Below are 23,972 nucleotides of genomic sequence, written 5' to 3' on the forward strand. Positions count from 1 at the left end.
ACCATGTTGACCAGGATGGTCTCGATCTCTTGACCTCGTGATCCACCTGCCTCAGCCTCCCACAGTGCTGGGATTACAGGCTTGAGCCACCGCGCCCGGCTGAGACTCCCTCTTTCACCAGGCTGGAGTGCAGTGGCGTGGTCCTGAGTCACTGCAACTTCTGTTTTCCAGTTTCAAGCAATTCTCCTGCCTCAGCCTCCTGAGTAGCTGGGATTACAGGCATGCACCACCATGCCCTGCTAATTTTTTTTTTTTTTTTAGTAGACACGTGGTTGGCCAGGATGGTGTTGATCTCTTGACCTCGTGATCCACTTGCCTCAGCGTCCCAAAGTGCTGGGATTACAGGTATGAGCCACCATGCCCGGCCGATTGAGTCCCTTTTTTAACAGCTGGAAATACAATGTCTTGTATCTTTTTCTTTTTTTTAAATGAAGCTTGCTCGGTCATCAGGCTGGAGTGCAGTGGTGCAATCTCAGCTCACTGCAACCTCTGACTCCCGGGTTCAAGAGATTCTCTTGCCTCAGCCTCCTGAGTAGCTGGGACTACAGGCACGAGATACCACACCCAGCTAACTTTTTGTATTTTTAGTAGAGATGGGGTTTTGCCATGTTGGCCAGGCTGGTCTTGAACTCCTGGCCTCAAATGATCCGCCTGCCTCAACCTACCAAAGCGCTGGGTGTGAGCCACCACGCCCAGACAATGTTTTATTCCTAAAATAAATCCAGTTGGCAAGTTCAAGTTATGAAGGAACAAGTATTTCTTTGATTCTGATGTCCGTTGCATATTTCATGGACAAATATCTAAATGTTTTATAGCCCTGGTGGCGTTATCAACCGAGAATAACCACAGTTCTCACTGTAATCAGACGTTTGCTTTGCTCAGCGTAAAAAAAGCTGGTATTTGCTCTTCCCTGCTATGTGTATTCCTGTGGTTATACGCATGAGTTCTTTATAGTAGAGCTCACAGGCTGAATAGAGTTTTCAATCAAAAGTATTGGCCCTGCCTGCTCCCTTTCTTTTTTCTTTCTTTTCTTTTCTTTTCTTTTTTTTTTTTTTTTGAGACAGGGACTCGCTGTGTTGCCCAGGCTGGAGGGCAGTGGCTATTCACAGGTGCGATTCCACTACTGATCAGCACGGGAGTTTTGACTGCCTTCATTTCTGACCTGGGCCGGTTCACCCCTCCTCAGGCAACCTGGTGGTCCCCTCCTCCCGGGAAGTCACCATATTGATGCCGAACTCAGTGCGGACACCCGACTGGCATAGTGCCCTACAGCCCAGAACTCCTGGGCTCAAGCGATCCTCCCGCCTCAGCCTCCCGGGTAGTTGGGACTACAGGCATGTGCCATGCGCCCGGCCCTGCCTACTCCCTGACCGCAGGAGGAAATGGGCATCTTCCCTCGGACTTGAGTGACTAATGGGAGGGACTCATCCCTGTGTGAGGAGCGACACCAGCCAGATGGGAACCCAGCTACACTGAGAGCTGGAGTCATGGGGCAGTTTGATCAGTGGTCTCTCCCTATGACCTCACTGTTAAATTCTCACTACCAGGTTGAAAGTGACTCTCAGGGCCCCTGTCTAGGAGGCTGAAACCCCCTTGCTGCCTTACTGCACGGCCGCCTTATGGCATGCTGGGCCAACTTCTCACCTTAGGCCCATTTCTTTTTTTTTTTTTTTTTTTTTGGGACGGAATTTCGCTCTTGTTACCCAGGCTGGAGTGCAACGGCGCGATCTCGGCTCACCGCAACCTCCACCTCCTGGGTTCAGGCAATTCTCCTGCCTCAGCCTCCTGAGTAGCTGGGATTACAGGCACGCACCACCATGCCCAGCTAATTTTTTGCATTTTTAGTAGAGACGGGGTTTCACCGTGCTGACCAGGATGGTCTCGATCTCTTGACCTCGTGATCCACCCGCCTCGGCCTCCCAAAGTGCTGGGATTACAGGCTTGAGCCACCGCGCCCGGCCCTTAGGCCCATTTCTAAGTCTCATCTGGTACTTTTTGGGGGATGTGTGTAAATGACCTAAGGGAAGAAAACCTAGTTTCTATGAGCATCAAGAAAGCAGATGCTTCTCCTTCCCCAGTTTGGTCACGGGTTCAGGAGCAAACCCTCAGATAGCAAGAAATAAGTAAATGTAACCTAGCTTTTAAATTTTGTTAGTAAAGGCCAGGCACGGTGGCGCATACCTGTAATCCCAGCACTTTGGGAGGACGAGGCAGGCGGCTCACGAGGTCAGGAGATTGAGACCTTCCTGGCCAACATGGTGAAACCCCCTCTCTGCTAAAAATACAAAAAGCAGCTCAGCGTGAGGGCAGGTGCCTGTAGTCCCAGCTATTCGGGAGGCCGAGGCAGGAGAAATGCTTGAACTGGGAAGGCGGAGGTTGCAGTGAGCTGAGATCGTGCTATTGCACTCCACCCTGGGTGACAGAGTGAGACTCTGTGTCAAAACAAAATAATTTTTTTTTTCTGTAAAATCTCGGTGTTCCATAGGGATCCCAGATAGGAAGATTACTGTCAGTTGAGAAACGGTCACGATATCCCACTCAGGTGACCTCAAGGATCACTGTTCAGCCAGGTGAGTCAGCACCAGGTCCTTGCCAGGATGCAGCCGTGGCTGCAGGACTCAGCTCAAAAATGACACCCTAAAACCTTGTGGTCAGAAAGGGACATGTGAGGCCCTTTGAGGAAGAGAGAAGGTCCCTGCTGTGCCCCAGCCAGCTTTCCACTAGGATAATTGCCATCTTCTTCCCAATGCCCCCAGCAGTGTTGCACTGTGGCAGTGCTGAGGCTGCATCCGATGCATGCTGGGGGGGTGATGGGCCAGGCCAGGTGACAGCAACGTCCCCCAGCTTGACTTCTGGCCAGGGATGGAGAGACCTACTCAGTGGGGTGTTGCAAAGGGAAGCCTTCATTCTCGTGGATCCTCAGGGAGAAACCACCCTGTGCAGGCCCACGGGATCAGCTGACCCGTCAGCGGAGAACAATTCCCCATCATGAGACGTCTGGCATTGTGTGGGCCAGGGACTCTCATTACCACAAATGTAGAGACTGCTGCTCCTGCATAAAGACGATGCCTCATGGGAAGTTTTCTGCTGTTGCTCTTCTAAGGCAGAACTTGAAATTCCTAACTTAACCTTTGTTGGTAACCATCCTGGGCTGGCAGGGGCAGATGAGGAGGGGAGATTTGCTTGACGGCCAGGTTTGCGGCTCACTGTATTCAGGGCACAGCACCCTGCCCCCACCCAGCTCAGCTCGTTTTCCTTCTGCAAAGCCCCAGGGCTCTTGTTAGTCTTTATGTATGTATTTACTAGACACAGGGTCTCACTGTCACTCAGGCTGGAGTGCAATGGTGAAATCACAGCTTGCTGCAGCGTCCACCTCCCAGGCTCAAGTGGTCCTCCTGCCTTAGCCTCCAAAGTAGCTGGGACTACAGGCACACACCATCACACCCAGCTAATTTTTTTTTAAGTTTTGGCCGGGTGAGATGGCTCACGCAAGTAATCCCAGAACTTTGGGAGGCCGAGGCAGGCGGATCATGAGGTCAGGAGATTAAGGCCATCCTGGCCCATATAGTGAAACCCCGTCTCTACCAAAAATACAAAAAAATTAGCTGAGTGTGGTGGTACACACCTGTAGTCCCAGCTACTCAGGAGGCTGAGGCAGGAGAATCACTTGAACCAGGAGGTAGAGATTGCAGTGAGCCAAGATCGTGCCACTGCCCTACAATCTGAGCGACAGAGCGAGTCTCTGTCTCAAAAAAAAAAAAAAAAAAAAAAAAGTTTTGTAGACATAGGGTCTCATGTTGCTAAGGCTGGTCTCAGTCTCTTGGGTTCAAGCCATCTGCCTGCCTTGGCCGCCCAGAGTACTGGGATTACAGGCATGAGCCACCGTGCCCAGCCCACTCCTGTTACTTTGGTCGTGTGTTTTAGCTCGGGGAACCAAAGAAAGATGTGAAAATTGCCCACTATTTTTCTTTTTTTTGAGACGGAGTTTTGCTCTTGTTGCCCAGGCTGGAGTGCAATGGTACAATCTCGACTCACCGCAACCTCTGCCTCCCAGGTTCAAGCAATTCTCCTGACTCAGCCTCCCTTGCAGCTAATTTTTGTATTTTTAGTAGAGACGGGGTTTCACCATGTTGGCCAGGATGGTCTCGATCTCTTGACCTCATGATCTGCCCGCCTAGGCCTCCCAAAGTGTTGGGATTACAGGCGTGAGCCACCACGTCCGGCCAAAAGTTGCCCACTATTGATGATAAAAACTTCAGTCACATTTCCTCATCATCAAACTCATTTCTGCTTATAGAATAAAAGAGCAGCTGGAGCAGGCAAGGTCGTTCACGCTTGTCATCCCAGCACTTTGGGAGACCAAGGTGGGTGGATTGCTTGAGCCCAGTAGTTCAAGACCAGCCTGGGCGACATGATCAGCTGCCACCTCCACCAAATATAGAAAAAATCAGCTGGGCGTAGTGTTCATGCCTTTAGTCCCATCTACACAGGAAGCTGAGTTGGGAGAGTCTCTTGAGCCCGGGAATCTGAGGTTATAGTGAGTTAGGAGTGTATAATTTTCTCACTTCAGCCTGTGAGAAAAAAAATGACTGTGGAATTTCTTTTTTGGGATGGGATCTCACTATGTTGTCCAGGAGGGTCTAGAACTCCCGGGTGACCAGGGAACTTTAAATGTCCGAAGTCTCGCCTCAGGCCTGCATCAGAATCTCCAGCCGTGGAACCCAGGAATCTGCATTTCACGCTGCCTGGGTGGTACCGGCAGCAGCCAGACTTGGGGTCCGCAGCGTTATTGCCGTTTATGCCTCAGCTGCGTGTTCTCCCCCAGTTACTCAGATCCGGCACAGCTACGGCTGAAGGGGCCTGGGGATGAGCCCCAGCCGAGCTCGCCGCGCGCCCCTCGGGCCACCACCCAGCCTCCCGGAGGGACCCGGCCTGAAGACACAGCCAGCCCCAAATGGGCTGCGGAGCATCACTGGCCACCCGCGTGTGTTTGCTGTTCGCGGACATCCTGGAGACACACTGCAGACACAGTCCCTGCTGGGCAGGGCATTTACTAAAAGGGCTTCGTACCTGCAGGCGGATGCGGGGAGTCGCCCTCACACCAGCCGCCCTGCGGCAACCCCCGGAGGGCACCTTGCCCGGGGCTCGGGGAGGCCACTGCGGGCTTTGTCTGCTCAGCTCGCCCAGCTGGCGCGCGCGTGGCGGGGGCGGAGGCGCGCGCTCCTCCCGGCTGCCTCCCACGTTCCCAGAGGCAAAGCCCCAACCCCCGCGGTCACCGGTGTCCCCGCTGGACGCCGGCCCGAGCTTGCGTGGGAGCCGGGCGTCTGGGTCTGCGGGGAGCGCCGGGGGTGTCACCGCGTGTCAGAGAGCACAGGGCCCGGCCCATGTCTGCAGGCCCCCACCCCTCACCCCGGTCCTGCCTGGAGCCGCGCCCCCCGCGCCCCCCCGCGCCCCCCCCGCGCCCCCTCCGCCCCCCCGCGCCCCCCCAGCCCCCGCGCCCCCCGCGCCCCCCGCGCCCCCGCGCCCCCATCTCTGCCGCGCCTGCCCGCGCCCGACCCCCTACACCTGCACCGCACCCCTCCTCCTCCGAGCCCCTCCCGAGCCCCTGCCCTCCCCTCTCCGAGCCCTTCCCCACCGGGTCCCTTTCCGGCGCCCCTCCCCCACGGGACTCCTCCCCCTCCGACTCCGCCCCGCCCCTCCTCCCTTCACCACCGGCCCCCACGTCCAGCCCGCCCCGCCCCGCGCCCCGCCCCGCGCCCCGCCCCCGCGCCCCTTCGCCCCGCCCCCGCGCCCCACGTCCCGCCCCGCCCCACGCCCCAGCACAGCCCCCCCGCCCCGCCCCCGCCCCCACGCCCCGCCCCCCGCGCCCCTCCGCCCCTCCGCCCCGCCCCGCCCCCACGCCCCACGCCCCGCCCCCCACCTGCGGCGCTGGCGCGGGGCGGGGCAGCCCGGCGGACCCTGCGCGGCGTTGGGCGTTAGGCGCGGCTGCACGGACGCGGGCCGGGCGCGCGGGCGGCGATGACGGCCCCGCCATGGCCCGGGCCAGCAGCTGCGGCGGCGACGCGGCGGGCTCGGGGCGCACGGAGCCGTGGGAGCTGTCCCTGGAGGAGGTGCTGAAGGCCTACGAGCAGCCGCTCAACGAGGAGCAGGCGTGGGCCGTGTGCTTCCAGGGCTGCCGCGGGCTGCGGGGCGCGCCGGGCCGGCGCCTGCGGGACACCGGGGACCTCCTGCTGCGCGGGGACGGCTCGGTCGGGGCGCGGGAGCCCGAGGCCGCGGGTGAGGCCGGGGCGGGGGCCGAGGTCTGGGGTGTCCGTCCCGCCCCGGGGGGTGTCCCGGCAGAGGCGCTGCGGCCGTTTGTGGAGCGGGGACCCCCGTTTCCTCCCCTAACCCTCCCGGAAGCCCCGCGCGGAGCGGGCTCCCGGTGGCCGCGCTTCCTCCGGGACGGCCCTGGAGCTGGGCCCGGCGTCTGGGGAGCCGCGAGCTCGGCCGCTGCCGAGGCGAGTCCTCCCGCCAGGGGCCGCCCCCTCCCGCCTGCAGCGGGAGAGGAGACAGAAGCGTCCCCGCGGGCATGTCCCCCGGTGGGAGGTGGGCTGCGCCTCTCACTTGGCGTCTGAACGACTCCACATTCCCGGGTTTAACTGGGAGAGCACGGGGTGTGTAACATTGTGGGGGGGGGTGTAAAATTGTAGGGGGTGTAAAATTGTGGGGTGTGTGTAAAATTGCGGGGTGTGTGTAAAATTGCGGTGGGGTGTAAAATTTCGGGGGGGGGGGTGTAAAATTGCGGGGACAGCTTGCTTGCTGTTTCTGTTCTTAACCATCAACCAGAACCAACAATTAAGCCCTAGAAAGATACTTGAAGTTAGTAAGATGGTGAGCTTAAGTGCTTATTTTACCCTTTACCAAAAAAAAAGTTCTTTCTTCCCTGGAGAGCTGGAGTTCTGGCTTGGAGCACAGGATATCACCCCAATTGCTGGTACCCTGCTGAGGGGCACAGCGAGACTCTTTCTAGGCCTGACAGCTGTGGGTTTGCATGAGCGGCCTTTGTGGAGGACCAGGAAGGGCCAGGGCAAGGCCAGACAGAAGCCACTGACACAGCCCTGGAGGGTGGGGGCTGCTGTGCCCACCCAAGGGCCTTCCCTGTTCCTTCACCAGGTTCTGCTCATCCCCCACTCCGTCGCAGCTGCTTCCACACTCCTGCCATTTGCTGTATCCCACACAGGTGACAGCAAGAGCAGGCCTTGATGGTGTTCCTCCCGCTGGGGAGACGAGCAGCCTAGGCTTGCACAGGCACCCAGACAGTAGCAGTGTTTAGGTTCAGTGTGGCGCCCCTCAGGGCTGTGCCCAGAGGGCTGGGAGGCTGTGTGCTCACAGAGCCTCTGTGAGCTGGTGCCTGGGCTCCACCCCATCCCTGGAGGTCAGTGCAGAGCAGGAGAGAGCCATAGGCAGCCTAGTCCGTCTGACCCTCTGACTGTAAAGATGGGGAAACCGAGGCACAGAGTGGTTAAATAGTTTGCCGCTGGTTAGAACTGAGGGCTTCTGGTTTGTCCCTGAACCGTGCGGGAGCCCAGCTGCCTGCTTCCTGTCGGTGCTATGCAAGGTGTCTTCACAGCAGTGATCTGATTCTCTCCACTGCCATCCGCTGGGTGGTGTGGCCCCTTCCTGGTCCTCACAGTCCTGGAGGACTGTGAGGCAGCAGTTCCTGGCTGGGGTTCAAAGTGCAGGCAGAGCCCTTAGTGGGTGGCACCCGTCTCTGGTCCAATTCATTTTTTATTTGATACGATCTTTGGTTTCAGTTCATAACCTTGTCTCATAAAGGTGAATGAGGTTTATGACTTGCTGTCTCTTTAGGGTTTAAGAAAAATCTATTATTACCCTGAACTTCCTCTGCCATCCTTGTGCTTCTGTGAGTCAGCTGAGACTTTAGGCCAGCTGTCTCCTCAAAGGTGGCCAATCCAGCCTTTCTCTGGGACTTAAATGATAAGTAGGTACACTAAAAGGTCCATAGTTATTTCCCCCTGTAAATATAATAGGAAAACGTCCACATCTCACTTGCCAGCACTTCAGTCTCAGTTTTTTACGCCAGTTGAATCTCTCCACCTGTAACCTCGGACCTTCAGTGCCCGTCCTCTCGCACAAACTGAATATGGGCAGTCGATGGGTAAAACAACTTTGAAAAAAACCAACAACAGGGGTCAGGCGTGGTGGCTCATGCCTGTAATCCCAGCACTTTTGTAGGCCAAGGTGGGCAGATCATGAGGTCAGGAGTTCAAGACCATCCTGGCTAACATGGTGAAACCCCATCTCTGCTAAAAATGTAAAAAAATTAGCTGGGCGTGGTGGTGCATGCCTGGAATCCCAACTGCCTGGGAGGCTGAGGCAGGAGAATCGCTTGAACCTGGGAGGCAGAGATTGCAATGGGCTGAGATTGTGCCATTGCACTATAACCTGGGCGACAGTGTGAGACTCCGTCTCAAAAAAAAAACCCCTGGCCGGGCGCGGTGGCTCACGCCTATAATCCCAGCACTTTGGGAGGCCCAGGCGGGTGGATCACGAGGTCAAGCGATCGAGACCATCCTGGTCAACAAGGTGAAACCCCGTCTCTACTAAAAATACAAAAATTAGCTGGGCATGATGGTGCATGCCTGTAGTCCCAGCTACTCGGGAGGCTGAGGCAGGAGAATTGCTTGAACCCAGGAGGCGGAGGTTGCGGTGAGCCGAGATCGTGCCATTGCACTCCAGTCTGGGCAACAACAGCGAAACTCCGTCTCAATAAAAAAAAAAAAAAAAAAAAAATCCCCAACAAAAAACTAAACCGTATTTGGAAGGATACATAATATCATCTCAGCACACAAGTTGTAATACTTCTCATTTCCAAGCTAACATCAGAAAAAAAATGACTAGAACATATTTGCTAATCTTTACTCTGAAGACCTCATGACTGCTTGGAAGCTTTTTTTTTTTTTTTTTGAGATGGAGTTTCACACTTTTGCCTGGGCTGGAGTGCAGTGGCGCAACCTCCACCTCCTGGGTTCAAGTGATTCTCCTGCCTCAGCCTCCCAAGTACCTGGGACTACAGGTGCACGCCACCACACCTGGCTAATTTTTGTATTTTTAGTAGAGATGAGGTTTTACCATGTTGGCCAGGATGATCTCGATCACTTGACCTGGTGATCCTCCTGCCTCAGCCTCACAAAGTGCTGGGATTACAGGCATGAGCCACTGTGCCTGGCATAATTTTTGTATTTTTAGTAGAGACAGGGTTTTGCCATTGTGTTGGCCAGGCTGGTCTCAAACTCCTGACCTCGTGATCTGCCCGCCTTGGCCTTCCAAAATGCTGGGATTACAGGCACGTGGTCCCATGTGAAGTTATTTTAAGAGGCCATTATTAAAACCTCATGATGGAGCGTTACTTTGTAAAAATCTAGGCAGGAAACTCTGTCAGGCATCACTGCTGTGTGGGGAGCTGTTCCCTGAGTCAAGGCCGATTTCTCTTTATTTTTTTATTAGTTTTTTTTTTTCTTTTCCAGAAGTCCAGAGGGAAAAGATCTCTTGTTTGTTGAGATGGAGTCTCCCTCTGTCGCCGAGCTGGAGTGCAGTGGTGAGATGTCTGCTCACGGCACCTTCTGCCTTTTGGGTTCAAGCGATTCTCCTGCGTCAGCTTCCCCAATAGCTGGGACTACGGGTGCGCGCCACCACACCTGGGTAATTTTTGTATTTTTAGTAGAGATGGGGTTTCACCATGTTGGCCAGGCTGGTCTTGAACTCCTGACCTCAGGTGATCCTCCTGCCTCAGCCTCCCAAAATTTTGGGATTGCAGGCGTGGGCCACCACACTACCATGCCCACTGGCTGATTTCTCAAATCCGTCTGGGATGCGGTGCTGATGAGTGTCTGTGTGGTTCACATGAGGCGGGCGGGCGGGACAGTCCTTCATCACCTTCGGCTTCTTCACCTTGCTCAGATGGTTTACACGTGACCCTATTTTTTTTTTAATGTTTTTTGGATGCTACCCTTTTTCACAGGCAGGCCTCACCCGTTACGCTAGGATGCCCCACAGTGCTGGTCCTCGAGGTGTCCCTCCCTTCCTCCTGCCCCTGCCCCTGCTGCCTGGCTCAGGCCATCTACCCCTAAGGCACCCTTAGAGCACTGGCTCTGGCATCGTGCAGCTTGGCAGCCCCCCGTGCTCTCAGACGGATCAAAATGAAGCCTTCCCAATCCATTCATCTCATCTAGGCAGCACTGGGCACCGTGTCCGTGTTGGGAGCTCTGTGGGGTACAAAGCTCCTTTCTCCTCTGGCTCCCTCTCCATCCCACACCGCGCCGATGAGCAAGCCCTGGCTTCTCACCCCCATTCCTCCTCCCGAAGTTGGAGCGATGGCAGCACGTGTGGGCTGAGGGTTGAGGGGGATGTGGGCCCAGGAAGCAGCCCGCAGTGCGACGTCCTGGGCACTGCCTGTGTGAAGGGGGATCCGTTTCACCCGCAGAAGCCCATTTGCATGTCTGTGTGCTGGAGTCCACCTTTGCTGAGGACACGGTGTACGGCCGCGGGCCTCCACCCTGCAGCCAGCCCTCTGGTGCTGCCACTGGAGCTGGGCTGGCTGGGCCGCCTCAGTGTCCAGGACTGTCTGGTTCGCTTGCCTTTATTTTAAAATAGCTCTCTGCAGTTGTGTGCAGGTGAGTGTTTCATTGTTTTCTGGAGATGGTGTCTGTAGTTGTGCTGGAGAAAAGCAAGAACAGATTGGAAAGATGAAATTGTGCTTCCAGAGGAGAGAATATTTTCCTCCTCCTGAGAAGGAAAATCTTTCCGCCTCCTGGGTTCAAGCAATTCTGCTGCCTCAGCCTCCCAAGTAGCTGAGACTGCAGGCATGTGCCACCACACCTGGCTAATTTTTGTATGTTTAGTAGAGATGGGGTTTCACCGTGTTGGTCAGGATGGTCTCGATCTCTTGACCTCATGACCTGCCCGCCTCAGCCACCCAACGTGCTGGGATTACAGGCATGAGCCAGTGTGCCTAGAGTAATTTTTGTATTTTTAGTAGTGATGAGGTTTCCCATGTTGGCCAGGCTGGTCTCAAACTCCTGACCTCGTGATCTGCCCGCCTCAGCCTCCCAAAGTGTTGGGATTACAGGCGTGAGCCACCGCGCCCAGCCAGGCTCTGCTTGTGTTGCACCCTGGCGGGGGACACTCGGTGAGGACAAGGTGTGGAGACCAGGCCAGGTGCTCTGACAGGTGGGTACCTTGTTTCAGCATCCAGGCGAAGCCCCTGCTGAGGGGCGTGGGCAGGGCAGGGCTGAGCTGTGCCTCTCTATCCTCTCGTTTGCGCCTCTGATGGGAAAGGTACTGTTTTGATTCCCATTTTACAAACGAGAAAACTAAAACCCATGAAGGGGAAGCCACCACCCAGGCGGTGTTGGGGTGGCTCAGCTCAGGCTCCTTGGCTTGCTGGGCTGAGAAGTTATGCCTTTGTGCTTCCCTCTCAGTCTCCTCCTCTGTGACATGGGAGTGACATAGCCCCTGCGCCGGCGTCAACATCTGTGCGGCCCTGGGGCAAGCCCAGCTCCGGAGCACTGGCTTTGGGGCAGCGAGGGACCCCGTGCCTCTGCGTGCCTCTCTGGAGCTGCCTCGGGAGCAGCACGTGTGGGTTCGGGTCGTGAATCTCACCCTGAATCGTGGTTCCAGCCGGTGGAACAGGAGTGGTTCTGCAAAGTGCATGAGGGATGCGGGGAGGGGCGGGGGGCTCTGGGCGTCCTCTGGACAGATTTCTCGGTGATGTCAAATGACCTCCATCCCTGAGGGCTCCTATGTAAAAGTGGGAAGGAGGCTGGCCGCTGTGTGTGACAGTGCCAGCCCTGGGAGGGGCACCATGTGGGTGCAGGGTGAGCTGGGTGTGTCTGTGTTTGAGCTGGGCTTTGTTTGTAGATAGCATTCCCGATTTAGTCTCACCTCTGAGCAAGGATTACCTCACAGGAAGGCAGTCCTTCAGCAAGCATGTTTTCTTTATGTAGACATCCTTGAAACTGCCCGGCCTGCGTGGCCGTCGGTAAGCATAGCCTGTGTCACTGTGTCTGGGAGCCCCGTAGCCCGTGTGACCTGAGCCCCGGTCTGACCAGTCATTGCAAGTTCTGCCTGTGCTTTTCGGGGAAGCCTTGGGGTCTCCGTGCTGCCATTGAGGTTTGGTTAATGGTGGGGATGTGGCCCATCCTCCCTGCCACCCTGCAGTCCCCCTGCACCAATGCACCGGCACCGTGATGTCCACAGATAATAGTTTCTCTGCCCCAGATAGGAAAGACTCTGCAGCCGGGCGCAGTGGCTCACGCCTGTAATCCCAGCGCTTTGGGAGGCTGAGGTGTGTGGATCACCTGAGGTCAGGAGTTCAAGACCAGCCTGGCCATCATGGTGAAACCCCATTTAAAAAAATAAATAAAAAATAAAATAATAAAACAAAAAGGAAAGACTCTGCTATGTCTTTCTCATTCAGCGCTGCGGTATTGGACTGGTGGGGAGAGCCAGCTCCCACAGCCTGTAGGGACTGGTTGGTCTGGTCCTGGGATGTGGCCCATTGAAGCAAAGATGCCAGTGGGTCTCAGCGCAGAAAGACAGAGGGTTTCAGCTCTGATCATTCACTGTAACACCTCAGAGGGCCTTGGGCTCCAGTTGAGGTTGAGGTTGAGGTCGTGTTTAGGAGGAATGCAGCCTAGAAACACACCTGATAATTAGGCAAATCAGCTCGTGCTGGGGAAGCCCAGGACACCTGGAAGAAGGCCCAGCCTGGCCCTGCTTCTCTCTCCTCCCCATTCCAAAGGCCCCTTCATTCCAGTGCCTGTGTCTCTCCGGCACTGAGGAACAGGTGGGGTGTGTGGGAATAGTTTAAAAGGAGTGTATGGGTTTCCTGTCTCTGTGGCAAAAAATTATGACCAACCTGCTGGCTTACAACATTAAGACAGCATATGGGAGCCGGGCGCAATGGCTCACACCTGTAATCCCAGCACTTTGGTAGGCTGAGGCGGGCGGATCACAAGGTCAGGAGATTGAAACCATCGTGGCCACAGTGAAACCCTGTCTCTGCTAAAATACAAAAAAATTAGCTGGGCGTGGTGGCATGCGCCTATAGTCTCAGCCACTCAGGAGGCTGAGGCAGGTGAATTGCTTGAATCCGGGAGGTGGAGGTGGGAGTGAGTTGAGATTACGCCACTGCACTCCAGCCTGAGCGACAGGGCGAGACTCCGTTTCAAAAACAACCAAAGCAAAACAAAACCATAGGTTATCCTCTTACAGTTTAAGAGGTCAGGGCCGGGTACGGTGGCTCACGCCTGTAATTCCAGCACTTTGGGAGGCCGAGGCGGGTGGATCACGAGGCCAAGAGATCGAGATCATCCTGGCCAACATGGTGAAACCCTTTCTCTACTAAAAATACAAAAATTAGCTGGATGTGGTGGTGCACACCTGTAATCCCAGCTACTTAGGAGGCTGAGGCAGGAGAATCGCTTGAATCTGCAAGGCAGAGGTTGTAGTGAGCTGAGATTGCATCATTGCACTGCAGCCTGGGCAATAAGAGCGAAACTCCTTCTTGGAAAAAAAATTCCCCCACCCCAGATTCTGGTTCCGTAGGTCTTTGCAGGGCGATGGAATCTGTGTTTTCAAAGCTGCCGGTGTCTGGTTTCTCTCGTGGGTTCTGTAATTGCAGGTCCTCTCCCTGGAGCAGGCTCCAGGCTCCGGTGGCAGGCCTTTTAAAGCCAGAGCTCAGCCCCACCCAGAGCATCTGAATCTGACCTTCTGAGGCCAGCCTGAGAAGGTAACAAGTTCCCTGGTCTGCAGCGTGCAGGAATGCGGCGCTGTGCCTTCAGGGGACTGGGATGGTGGTGAGGGGAAGAGTGGAGGTCTCAGTGTCAGCCCCGGGGCTGAGGCTAGCCCAGGGTGAGTCTGAGCTGGGTGGCCGTGGGCCAGTTCCTCACCTTTGCTGGACCTTATGGACTGGGTTTAGCGGTGTACCCGAATCTGGAGGCACGTCTTCATCAGCCAGAAAGGAGGGCACCTTCTTGGGTAGAATCTGATGCTGTCACCCTCAGCTGCTGCCTTTCTGCCGTGACCAGCGTCAGATCTCCTTGAGACTGACCTGGAGACACAGCAGGCAGCGGCTGGGTGTGGGAGCCCTGTGCAGAGTACCACTGAAGGGCCGGAGAAGCTGGGGATGCGGGGACTGCTGGGGGCTGTTCTTTGGCCAACACACAAGTCCCTGACGTGGGTCTCCACACAAACTGATGCCCAGCAACCTGGGTTCTTGTTGCAGGGAGAGGACACCCTGTGAGAGCCCCGTGTGGGGGCTGTGTGAGGTTAAGGAAGAAGCGGGTTGATCTCACCCCAGGGGTCAGCCACCGCCCTCTGAGATGTGCACTGGCGGAAGTGAATGTGGGAGGAAGCACACGCCTCAACACATGGGTCTTTCTGACCCAAAGAGCACCCTCTGTTTGCTGTACAAACATGGGCTCCCTGGTTTCATGAGGGCGTTTCTCCCTCTGGGCTTCCGTTTGCTTGCTCTCAGCAACAGCTTTTTTTTTTTTTTTTTTGATGGAGTCTTGCTCTGCCGCCCTGGCTGGAGTGCCGCCCTGGCTGGAGCCCAGTGGCGCCATGTTGGCTCACTGCAACCTCCACCTCCCAGGTTCAAGTGATTCTCTTGCCTCGGCCTCCCTTGTAGCTGGGACTACAGGCACCTGCCACCATGCCCAGCTAATTTTTGTATTTTGGTAGAGACAAGTTTCACCATGTTGGCCAGGCTGGTCACAAACTTCTGACCTCAGGTTAACTTGCCGTCTTGGCCTCCCAAAGTGCTGAGATTACAGGCGTGAGCCGCCCTACCCGGCCTCAAATTTATTTCCTGAGAATGAAACAAGCTCATATTGATGGCTTATTGAGTGACAGACATGATGTCTGTTTTCACTTAATCTTTGCAATGACTTTTTTTTTCTGAGACAGTCTTGCTCTGCCACCCAGACTGGAGTGCAGTGGCATGATACTGGCTCATTGAAACTTCCCCCTCCCAGATTCAAGAGATTCTCTGGCCTCAGCCTCCCAAGTAGCTGGAATTAATGGTGCCTACCACCATGTGAGGCTAATTTTGCATTTTTAGTAGAGGGGGTTTCACCATGTGTCGGCCAGGCTGGTCCCGAACTCCCGACCTCAGGTGATCCGCCTGCCTTGGCCTTCTGTAGTGTCAGGATTACAGGTGTGAGCCACCACGCCTGGCCTGCAGTAACTTTTATGGTAGGTCATGTGTGTATTTCATCTGTGGGAACCAGGGATGCTCAGGGAAGCGCCGTGAGCCACTGAGGCCACACGGTCTGTTTGCTCCGGACCACCAGGCTCCCACCCTGAATTCTAAGACTGAAGTGGGTGCCGTGGGCCCGCTCACGCTCACACACGTTGATTTCCTGATGCTTGCACATCCACATGCTCCAATCCATGTGTAGACTACAGCGGAAGCCCCTCCGGCGGCCAGTGGTGGCACCGTTTCTTGTCTGTGCAGCAGGCGGGCAGCTCCGTCTCCCCTGGACTCAGGCTGCCCTCTCTTTCCCTCAGTGCGGGTCTTGGGTTTTCTCCACACAAAGGGCTCTCGCTCTTTCCTGGCTGCCCAGTGTCCCCGTGTGGGTGTCTCCATGTCTCCGATGGACACTGTGTTTTGAGTTTAAACTGTCAGAAGGGGTGTTGTGGGTGTGCGGCCAGGTGCCTGGACCTTCCAGGAGCATTGGCCGAGTTGCTGCAGGGGGCCTGCTTTGGGCTGCTGCCAGTTCATGTGTCCACAAGGAGTGGGTGTGCTGCGTCCCCCTGTCTGCCCTGGCCAGTGGGTCCTTCTGAGAGCTCTCAGCCTGAGACCTGGGAAGGCAGGAAGCCCCTTGAGGCAGGAGAGATGAGAGATGGGCTTTACTTGCTTTCAGTGTTGACACACTCCTGGGGGCCACATGTACACCGGGGGTGGGCCCAGTATAGCCAAACATTGTGGCCTCCTTGAGATGTGTGAGGTCTCCTTTCTCTGGGGGTGGGGAGAAAAGGGGAATCATACCCCTTCCAATGCAGAGAGCATGGGCTCCCCCAGAGCCATCCCTGTCCTGACCCTAAGCCTTAGAGAGTCAAGGGCAGGGCACCCTTGGGCCAAACCTGGCCAGGAGGTCTTGGTGGCCTCACGCTCTTGTCACCAAGGACCGTGTCTGTGTATCTGCCACCTGACTTGTGCTTTGAGGTTATAGCGTGAGTGAGATTGGGCAGGAGTCCTTTTTGTTCTGCAGGTGGGGAAGTGAGGTCACAGGGGCAGGATACGCAGTGCCAGCAGCCACAGGCTGGTCAGAATCCGACCTCCTCCCGGGGGCCTCATTCCCGCCAAACCCCTTGCCGCGCTGGGCTGCCACCCCAGGTAGATGGAGGTAACCTCTGTCCACGCGCCACCTCCCTGCCGTGGGAGCAGCACTGCCTCTCGAAGCTGCTGGGGGATCTCCGGCTGCGAATGACCCACAGACCTCTCTCTCTCAAATGAACTCTGTCATGTTTTACAACCATACACAGGATTGCTTCAAAGAAGACTCCCTGGTGTCTTGGTTCTACTCGTTTGTTATTTTATTCAAAAGAAACCTGAGGCCAGGGGCGGTGGCTCACACCACTCACCCCGCACGTTGGGAGGCTGAGGCAGGAGGACTGCTTGAGCCCAGGAAGTGGAGACTGCAGCGGGCCACGCGGTCAGGCCACTGCACTCCGTCTGGGTCAGAGAGCAAGACCCTGTTTAAAAAAACAAGAAGGGGCTGGGCGCGGTGGCTCACGCCTGTAATCCCAGCACTTTGGGAGGCCGAGATGGGTGGATCATGAGGTCAGGAGTTTAAAACCAGCCAGGCCAAGATGGTGAAACCCCATCTCTTAAAAAAAAAAAAACAACCCAGTAGCTTTCCTTCTTTCCCTGAGGTGGTGCTTCCCTACAGGGAGAAATAGTTCTGAGCTCTCAGCGGAGGTTGGGGTACGCGGTGACAGAAGCTGGGGTCCTGCTCTGGCTCCCACCTCAACGTGCTGCTCTCAGACGCGATAAGTCCCGAGCCCTCACTGCCTCCATCTGCTCTCCCCTAGAGAGAATTTTTCAAATAAGCCCAAGATAGTTTACATAACCCTGTGTGACCACGTTGGCAACCTGTCTGTGGTAGCTCTGTGCGTTTATACCTGGGTGTTGGGGTGACTTGCTTGCTGTGGTCTGGCCGTGCTTGGTGGCCCAGCTTCTCCCTTTATTAGGGGTATGGTCTTGGGTCAGTTTCTCAACCTGCCTGAACCTCAATTTCCTCATCTGTCACGAGGGAATCATGGCACCAACGTTTGTGGGATGGCTGTGCAGATTGAGGCCACAGTGAATAATTTTTCAGCATCCAGTTTTACAGAATCTGAGCAGAGTCCTAGGCTCAGGCTCTGGCTGGAAGGCCTCTCAGCCCACGAGCCTCCCCCAGATAATCTCTCATCTCAGAGCCCAGAGACACCACAGGTCCTTTTAGCTTAAATGCAGTTAGATTCATGAACACTTAATTTTTTTTTTTTGAGACAGAGCCTTGCTCTGTCACCTGGGCTGGAGTGCAATGGCTCGATCTCGGCTCACTGCAACCTCCACCTCCTGGGTTCAAGTGATTCTCCTGCCTCAGCCTCCTGAGTAGCTGGGATTACAAGTGCCCACCACCACACCCAGCTAATTTTTGTATTTTTAGTAGGGATGTGGTTTCACCATGTTGGTCAGGCTGATTTCAAACTCCTGACCTTTTCATCCTCCTGCCTCTGCCTCCCAAAGTCCTGGGATTACAGGTGTGAGCCACTGTGCCCGGCTTCATTTTGTATTTTTAGTAGAAATGGGTTTTCACCATGTTGGCCAGGCTGGTCTCGAACTCACGACTTCAGGTGATCCACCTGCCTTGGCCTCCCAAAGTGCTGGGATTACAGGCATGAGCCACGGCGCCTGGCCATGAACATTTAATTTTGGCACAACTTTTTTGTTAACATGTGGAGTATTTGAGCCAGGGGCACAAACATTACAATTACTCCAACCAGAAGCTTCCAGTGGACTGAGGTCCTCGCCTGACCGTGGCTGAGTCTGTGAAGGGCCAGCCCCCAGTCAGCCTTTCCCCACACAAGTAGCCCAGGGCCCTGGTCTCTCCAGGGAGCACTTTTCTTTGGGTCTGATGTCTTCCACCTTCCCATTGCCTCACCCAGTCACAGCTGCAAACTTGCCGAATGCCCAGCCAGGACTGCCCCGGGCCTGGGGATACCCTCCTCCCACCCGCCATGGTGGGCTGCCCGATTCTTATTACGTCCGCTAATGCTGGGAGTGGATTGCTTTCCATTACGTTAATGCATCAGACTCCATTTATCTTTGGCAATCTTCCTGGTTCTTGATGGCATTTTGAAAATATTTGTGGAGTTAGCAGGTCCACTAGGCAGACAATTTCATGGTTTATCTCTATATACATGTACATATCTTACCTCATTCTAGAAAGAATTTAAGGCAGCTGGGACTCATGCTCTAGCATTGCACCCCCTGCATGCAGTTCAAGGAGGGCTGTAGAAGTGGGTGGATTTTTTGCACCTCACCCAGTCACCTTGGAAAGGTGTCTTGCACCTTCCCAAGACACTGCACTGTCTTGGGAAGGCGGGGGGAGCGGTCAGCAGCACAGACCCTGGGGTCCCACGGCCTGGCCCTGCTTCCAGCACCTACTGACCTCGACAGCTTGGGGCAAACAGATTCACCCTCCGGGTCTCCGTTTCCTCATCTGTGACATGGGACCTGGAGCAGCCTCCAGGGCTGTACAGGAGCCCTGCACAAGGCAGGCTTGCCGCAGCCCGGCGTCCCGGAGGCCACGCTTCACAAGTGAAATGCGCGAGATTCCGGCTTCCACCTGCAGTTCCAGTTGGACTGCGCTCCCTGAGACAGGCATGAGCAGTCTCAGGGGACAGCCCCAAACTGGGGCCTCAGTCGGATGCTGACTTGTACCCACTCAGCGACTGAAGCCTGTCACTCCCTCTGAGCTTGGGTTTCTCATCTGACTGTGTTGTGATTTGGGGGCGCACAACCTCAATCTTAGGCAGGTGGTGTGTCTCATTTCAGACCACGGGATCTTTCCTGAAGACGTGCCTCAATGGAGCTGCTGTTTTTTTTTTTTTTTTTTTTTTTTGAGACCGGTCTTTCTGTCGCCCAGGCTGGAGTGTAGTGGTGCGATCTCGGTTCACTGCAACCTCCACCTCACAGGGGCAAGTAATCCTCCCACCTCAGTCTCCCACGTAGCTGGGACTACAGGCACACACTACCATGCCCAGCTAATCTTTGGTACATTTCGGGGAGATGAGGTTTTGCTGTGTTCCTCAGGCCGGTCTTGAACTCCTAATCTCAAGCAATCCCCCTGCGTTGGCCTCCCACAGTGCTGAGATGACAGGCGTGAGCCACGGTGCCCGGCCTCCTTTTTTCTGTTGTGACGGTGTCATCATGTCACCCAGGCTGGAGTGCAGTGACGCTGTCGTGGCTCACTGCGGCCTCAACCTCCTGGGCTCCAGTGGTCCTCCCAAGTAGCGGAACTACAGGCGCATGCCACCATGCCCGGCTAATCTTTTTATTTTTATTTTTATATATTTTTTGAGACGGAGTCACGCTCTGTCGCCCAAGCGGGAATGTAGTGGCATGATCTTGGGTCACTGCAGCCTCCACTACCTGGGCTCAAGCGATTCTCCTGCCTCAGCCTCCTGAGTAGCTGGGACTACAGGTGCCTGCCACCATGCGTCGCTCATTTTTGTATTTGATATTTTTAGTACAGATGGGGTTTCATCATGTTGGTCTGGCTGGTCTTGAACTCCTGGTCTCAAGTGATCCACCCACCTCGGCCTCCCAAAGTAGTTTTTACATTTTTTGTAGCCACAGGGTCTTACTATGTTGTCCAGGCTGGTCTTGAACTCCCGGCCCCTGGCAGTTCTCCCACCTCAGCCTCTCAAAGTGCCGGGATTATAGGTGTAAACACCACATCCAGCCTCCTCCTCATCCTTCTTCACTCTCACTGGAAGCTGAGTTTCCCTGGGGCAGCCTCCTGTTGCGCCGGGATGGGCTCTGTGGGACCCGCTGCCTGCTCTCCACCCCCCACCCCACAGCGGTCATGACGGAGTGTGACTGCTGCATGAGGCATTGGGGGTCTGTCTGCCGGCCGACCATCATCCTTCTGCGAGCAGGGGCTGCGCTGCTCTTCTGGCCCCTAGACCTGGGTGTCCCGCTTAGAGCCAGCTCGAGCTGGGCCTCATAGGTGGGCGTCCACATGACCGAGCGGATGGGCCTGCTGTGAGCTTTCTGGTGTTCCCACGGAGACTGGGGATGTGGTGTGTGTCCCTGAGGGGGAGGTGGGGTGACAGCTATGTTTGTTAGGGTCCCAGGGATGCTGACAAATACCCTAACTCCCTCTTCTCTTACAGAACCTGCAACCATGGTGGTGCCAGTAGCCAGCTCGGAAGCCCAGGTACTTTTTAAAAAATTCCAAATATTACTTGATATGTATTAAAATGTACTTGCATCTTAAAATGTAAGTAATAACGCATGGATAGTTATATAGTTGTTTCAGGGAGGCAGGGCACAGATAAAATATCCAACAGGCTTACTCGTAGGGACGTGGTGAAGACACTGTTCACTGAGAGCAGACAGGAAGGAGACCACCAGGGTGGGGAGGGCCCCTGTGAGCCCCCATGGGTGCCATCCCACCCCAGCCGGGAGAAGAGGGCAGTGGTATCGACTTCCTTCCGCATCTGGACATATGAGGAGCCCAGGTGAGGTCTGCAGGGCTGGCCTCGCAGACACAGATCCTGGGTCAGGGAGAGGACTTCCGGTGCAAACAGGAAGAATCAGCCTGATGACCAGTGCCCAGAAACCCCACCCAACCCACAGCTGGGACCTCAACAACAGGGTGTCACCTTCCTCCTCCCAGCCTGCCCGGAAGTAATGTTCTCAGCTTCATGTCTTGTCTTTCTACAGCCTTTTTGGTTTTCTTTTTATTTATTTGTTTATTTAAATAAAGACAGGGTTTCACCATGATGTTCAGGCTGGTCTTGAACTCCCGACCTCAGGTGATCCACCCGCCTTGGCCTCCAAAGTGCTTGGATTACAGGCGTGAGCCACCATACCTGGCTGCCTTTTTGGTCTTCTTCGTTTTTTTGATTGTGTTCATTTTGTTTCATTTTTTGATTGAGACAAGGTCTCACTATGTTGCCCAGGCTGGGCTCAAGCCACCCTCGCACCTCAGCCTCCAGAAGTGCTGGGATTATAGGCGTGGGCCACTGTGCCTGTCCTTTTCTGCCTTTTTTGTTTGTTTGTTTGCTTTTTGTTTATTTGTTTTTTTCTTTTTTTTTAATTTTTAATTTTTTTTTTTTTAAAGATGGGGTTTCACCATGATGGCCACGCCAGTCTTGAACTCCTGACCTCAGGTGATCTACCCACCTCGGCCTCCCAAAGTGCTAGGATTACAGGCGTGAGCCACCGCGCCCGGCCTGTTTGTTTGCTTTTTGAGACAGCGTCTCACTCTGTTATCCAGGCTGGAGTGCAGTGGCGTGATCTCGGCTCACTGCAGCCTCCGCCTGCTAGGTTGAAGCAATTTTCCTGCCTCAGCCTCCCAAGGAGCTGCAATTGCCGGTGCGCGCCACCACGCCTGGATAATTTTTCTATTTTTAATAAAGACAGGGTTTCACCATGTTGTCCAGACTGGTCTCGAACTCCTGACCTTGTGATCTGCCCACTGCAGCCTCCCAAAGTGCTCGGATTATAGGAGTGAGCCACCACGCTGGGCTTTTTCACCAGGCTGGAGTGCAGTGGCACAATCTCAGCTCACTGCAACCCCTGCCTTCCGGGTTCAGGCGATTCTCCAGCCTTAGCCTCCCGAGTATCTGGGACTATATGCACGCCCCACCACACCCAGTTAATTTTTGTATTTTTAGTAGAGACGGGGTTTTGCCTGTTGGCCAGGATGGTCTTGATCTCCTGACCTTGTGATCTGCCCTCTTCAGACTCCCAAAGTGCTGGGATTACAGATGTGAGCCACCGTACCTGGCCTTTTTTTTTTAAAAAAAAAAATTATTTTTATTTTATTTATTTATTTTTGTCTTTTTGTTTTTTTTTTTAGCCCTTTTCCAAAATTGAACGTCAAGTTTGTTATTTATTTTTTTTTTTTTTGAGACGCAGTTTCACTCATGTTACCCAGGCTGGAGTGCAATGGTGTGATCTCGGCTCACCGCAACCTCCGTCTCCTGGGTTCAGGCAATTCTCCTGCCTCAGCCTCCTGAGTAGCTGGGATTACAGGCACATGCCACCATGCCCAGCTGAATTTTTTTTTTATTTTTAGTAGAGACGGGGTTTCACCATGTTGACCAGGACGGTCTTGATCTCTTACCTCGTGATCCACCCGCCTCGGCCTCCCAAAGTGCTGGGATTACAGGCTTGAGCCACCGCGCCTGGCCGATTTTTTTTAATATATTATTAGAGATAGTGGTATACCCAGGGTGGGTGTGAGAGACCAAAAGAGGATATGTGGTCTGTTGCTGATAATTTTAAAACGGTAATAGAACCAGACTCTATGTCACCACGTGTAATGCTCAACAATTCAGTGGTGAGATGCCTTCCTACCTCAGAGAACCTTGGGGCGCTGATACCTTCCACAGCGTGCCGCTCAGGGTTGCTTGGTGGCCCCGTAGAGATGCCATTGTGGTGTCCGTAGTTTCCTGGGACATGCGTGGGGCCGGTCTGTGTGGCTGTGTCGGCTTGCTCTTCATTCTGTCTTGCTGTTGTGTACTTTGCCATATAGTTTACGTTTCTGAAGTCTGGGACCCCAGGGCCGGGAGGCCGGCTGGCCTCACTGTCCCAAGTCTCCAAAGCGGGTCACAGCTGCTGCCGCCCGCCTGGAACTTTCCAAAGCGGGTCTGCTGTGGCACCTGTGAAACGTTTTACAGACAGCTGTGTCTGCGGGATGCAGCCTGGACTGTTTGTCTGAGACACTTCCCTTATCCTGACTATCCTTGTCGCCCTGTTCCCAGGAAAGAGGGCGCGGGAACTTCTTAGCGAGCTCATCTCAGTTCTCGCTCCTGGATTCCCCTTGCTTCCTGGGCAGGTGCCCCGGGCTGGCATTACTGCCCACCGGCTGCCCCAGGCCTGCACCTGCTATGGGCGGCTGGAGCTGGGAGGCCCTGAGACCGGCTCCCCGCCCAGAATTTTCCTTATGGGAAAGCAAGTTTTTTGCTGTTCAGAGAAAGTTTCCAGTGACCTGGGCACAAAAGAACTTTTATGGAGGCAGCCATCAGATAAGAGGCACGGCATGGAGTTAACCGTTTTGGCTCTGGCCAGGAAAAGGAGGGAGTGGCCAGAGGGGTTGGGTGCTGCTGTGTGCATCGTGGGGGTTGGGAGCTTTGCTGCCTGCTCCCTTGGCCTCTCCTGTGTCACGGGTTAGAATTGGAGCCACACGACCAGGGACCCCAGGAGCTGAGGCCAGCCCCACCATTTTCTGCCCCTGCTATGCTCTCCTTCCTGGCATTTCCCTCTGGCGCCCAGAAAGGACTACTGGGAAATTGCATTAACACTGGCTCTGGCCAGTTGGCTTCCCGAAACCCTGCCCTCTGCTTGTCACTGTGCCCAGGAGGGGCCCTAGGATTCCTCTCTGAGATCCCCCACCCCAGGGGTCCTGCTGTCACTGGTTGGGTGTGGCTGTTAGGCCGTAACTGCCCCGGCACCCTCTGACCTCGATTCCCTGCACATCTTGCCCGTCTACAGCAGACATGAGACAACAGTGAGTCATAGGGTGGGCTGGGGCTGCACTGCCCTGAACCCTCACACTTTCTAACAGTGTCCCCGCAGGTTCAGGAGCCTTCTGTGGTGTTTCTTTAGGAGGGAGGAGGCAGGTTCTAGAGCCTTCTGTGGTGTTTCTTTAGGAGGGAGGAGGCAGGTTCTAGAGCCTTCT

The 23,972-nt window shown here is 55.1% G+C and overlaps 1 protein-coding gene across 3 annotated transcripts in view; it reads left to right on the forward strand.

Annotated features, from left to right (window-relative positions):
* Window positions 1-5,956: 5,956 nt before the first annotated feature.
* Window positions 5,957-23,972, forward strand: part of SPIRE2 (spire type actin nucleation factor 2) — a 40,783-nt gene continuing 22,767 nt past the window's right edge. For 2 of the 3 annotated variants that reach the window (XM_032284773.1, XM_032284774.1), the window contains exons 1-2: window positions 5,957-6,276; window positions 20,455-20,498. In XM_032284773.1, coding sequence (XP_032140664.1) covers window positions 6,033-6,276; window positions 20,455-20,498 — 288 coding nt within the window. In that variant the 5' untranslated portion in view covers window positions 5,957-6,032. Of the gene's footprint in view, window positions 6,277-13,532; window positions 13,793-20,454; window positions 20,499-23,972 lie in introns of those variants that run through there. The other variant, XM_032284775.1, reaches the window with a different exon arrangement.

This window comes from Sapajus apella, unplaced genomic scaffold (genome assembly GCF_009761245.1).
Source record: "Sapajus apella isolate SASKATOON/1434 unplaced genomic scaffold, GSC_monkey_1.0 scaffold15, whole genome shotgun sequence".
In the NCBI taxonomy this organism is placed as follows: domain Eukaryota; kingdom Metazoa; phylum Chordata; class Mammalia; order Primates; family Cebidae; genus Sapajus; species Sapajus apella.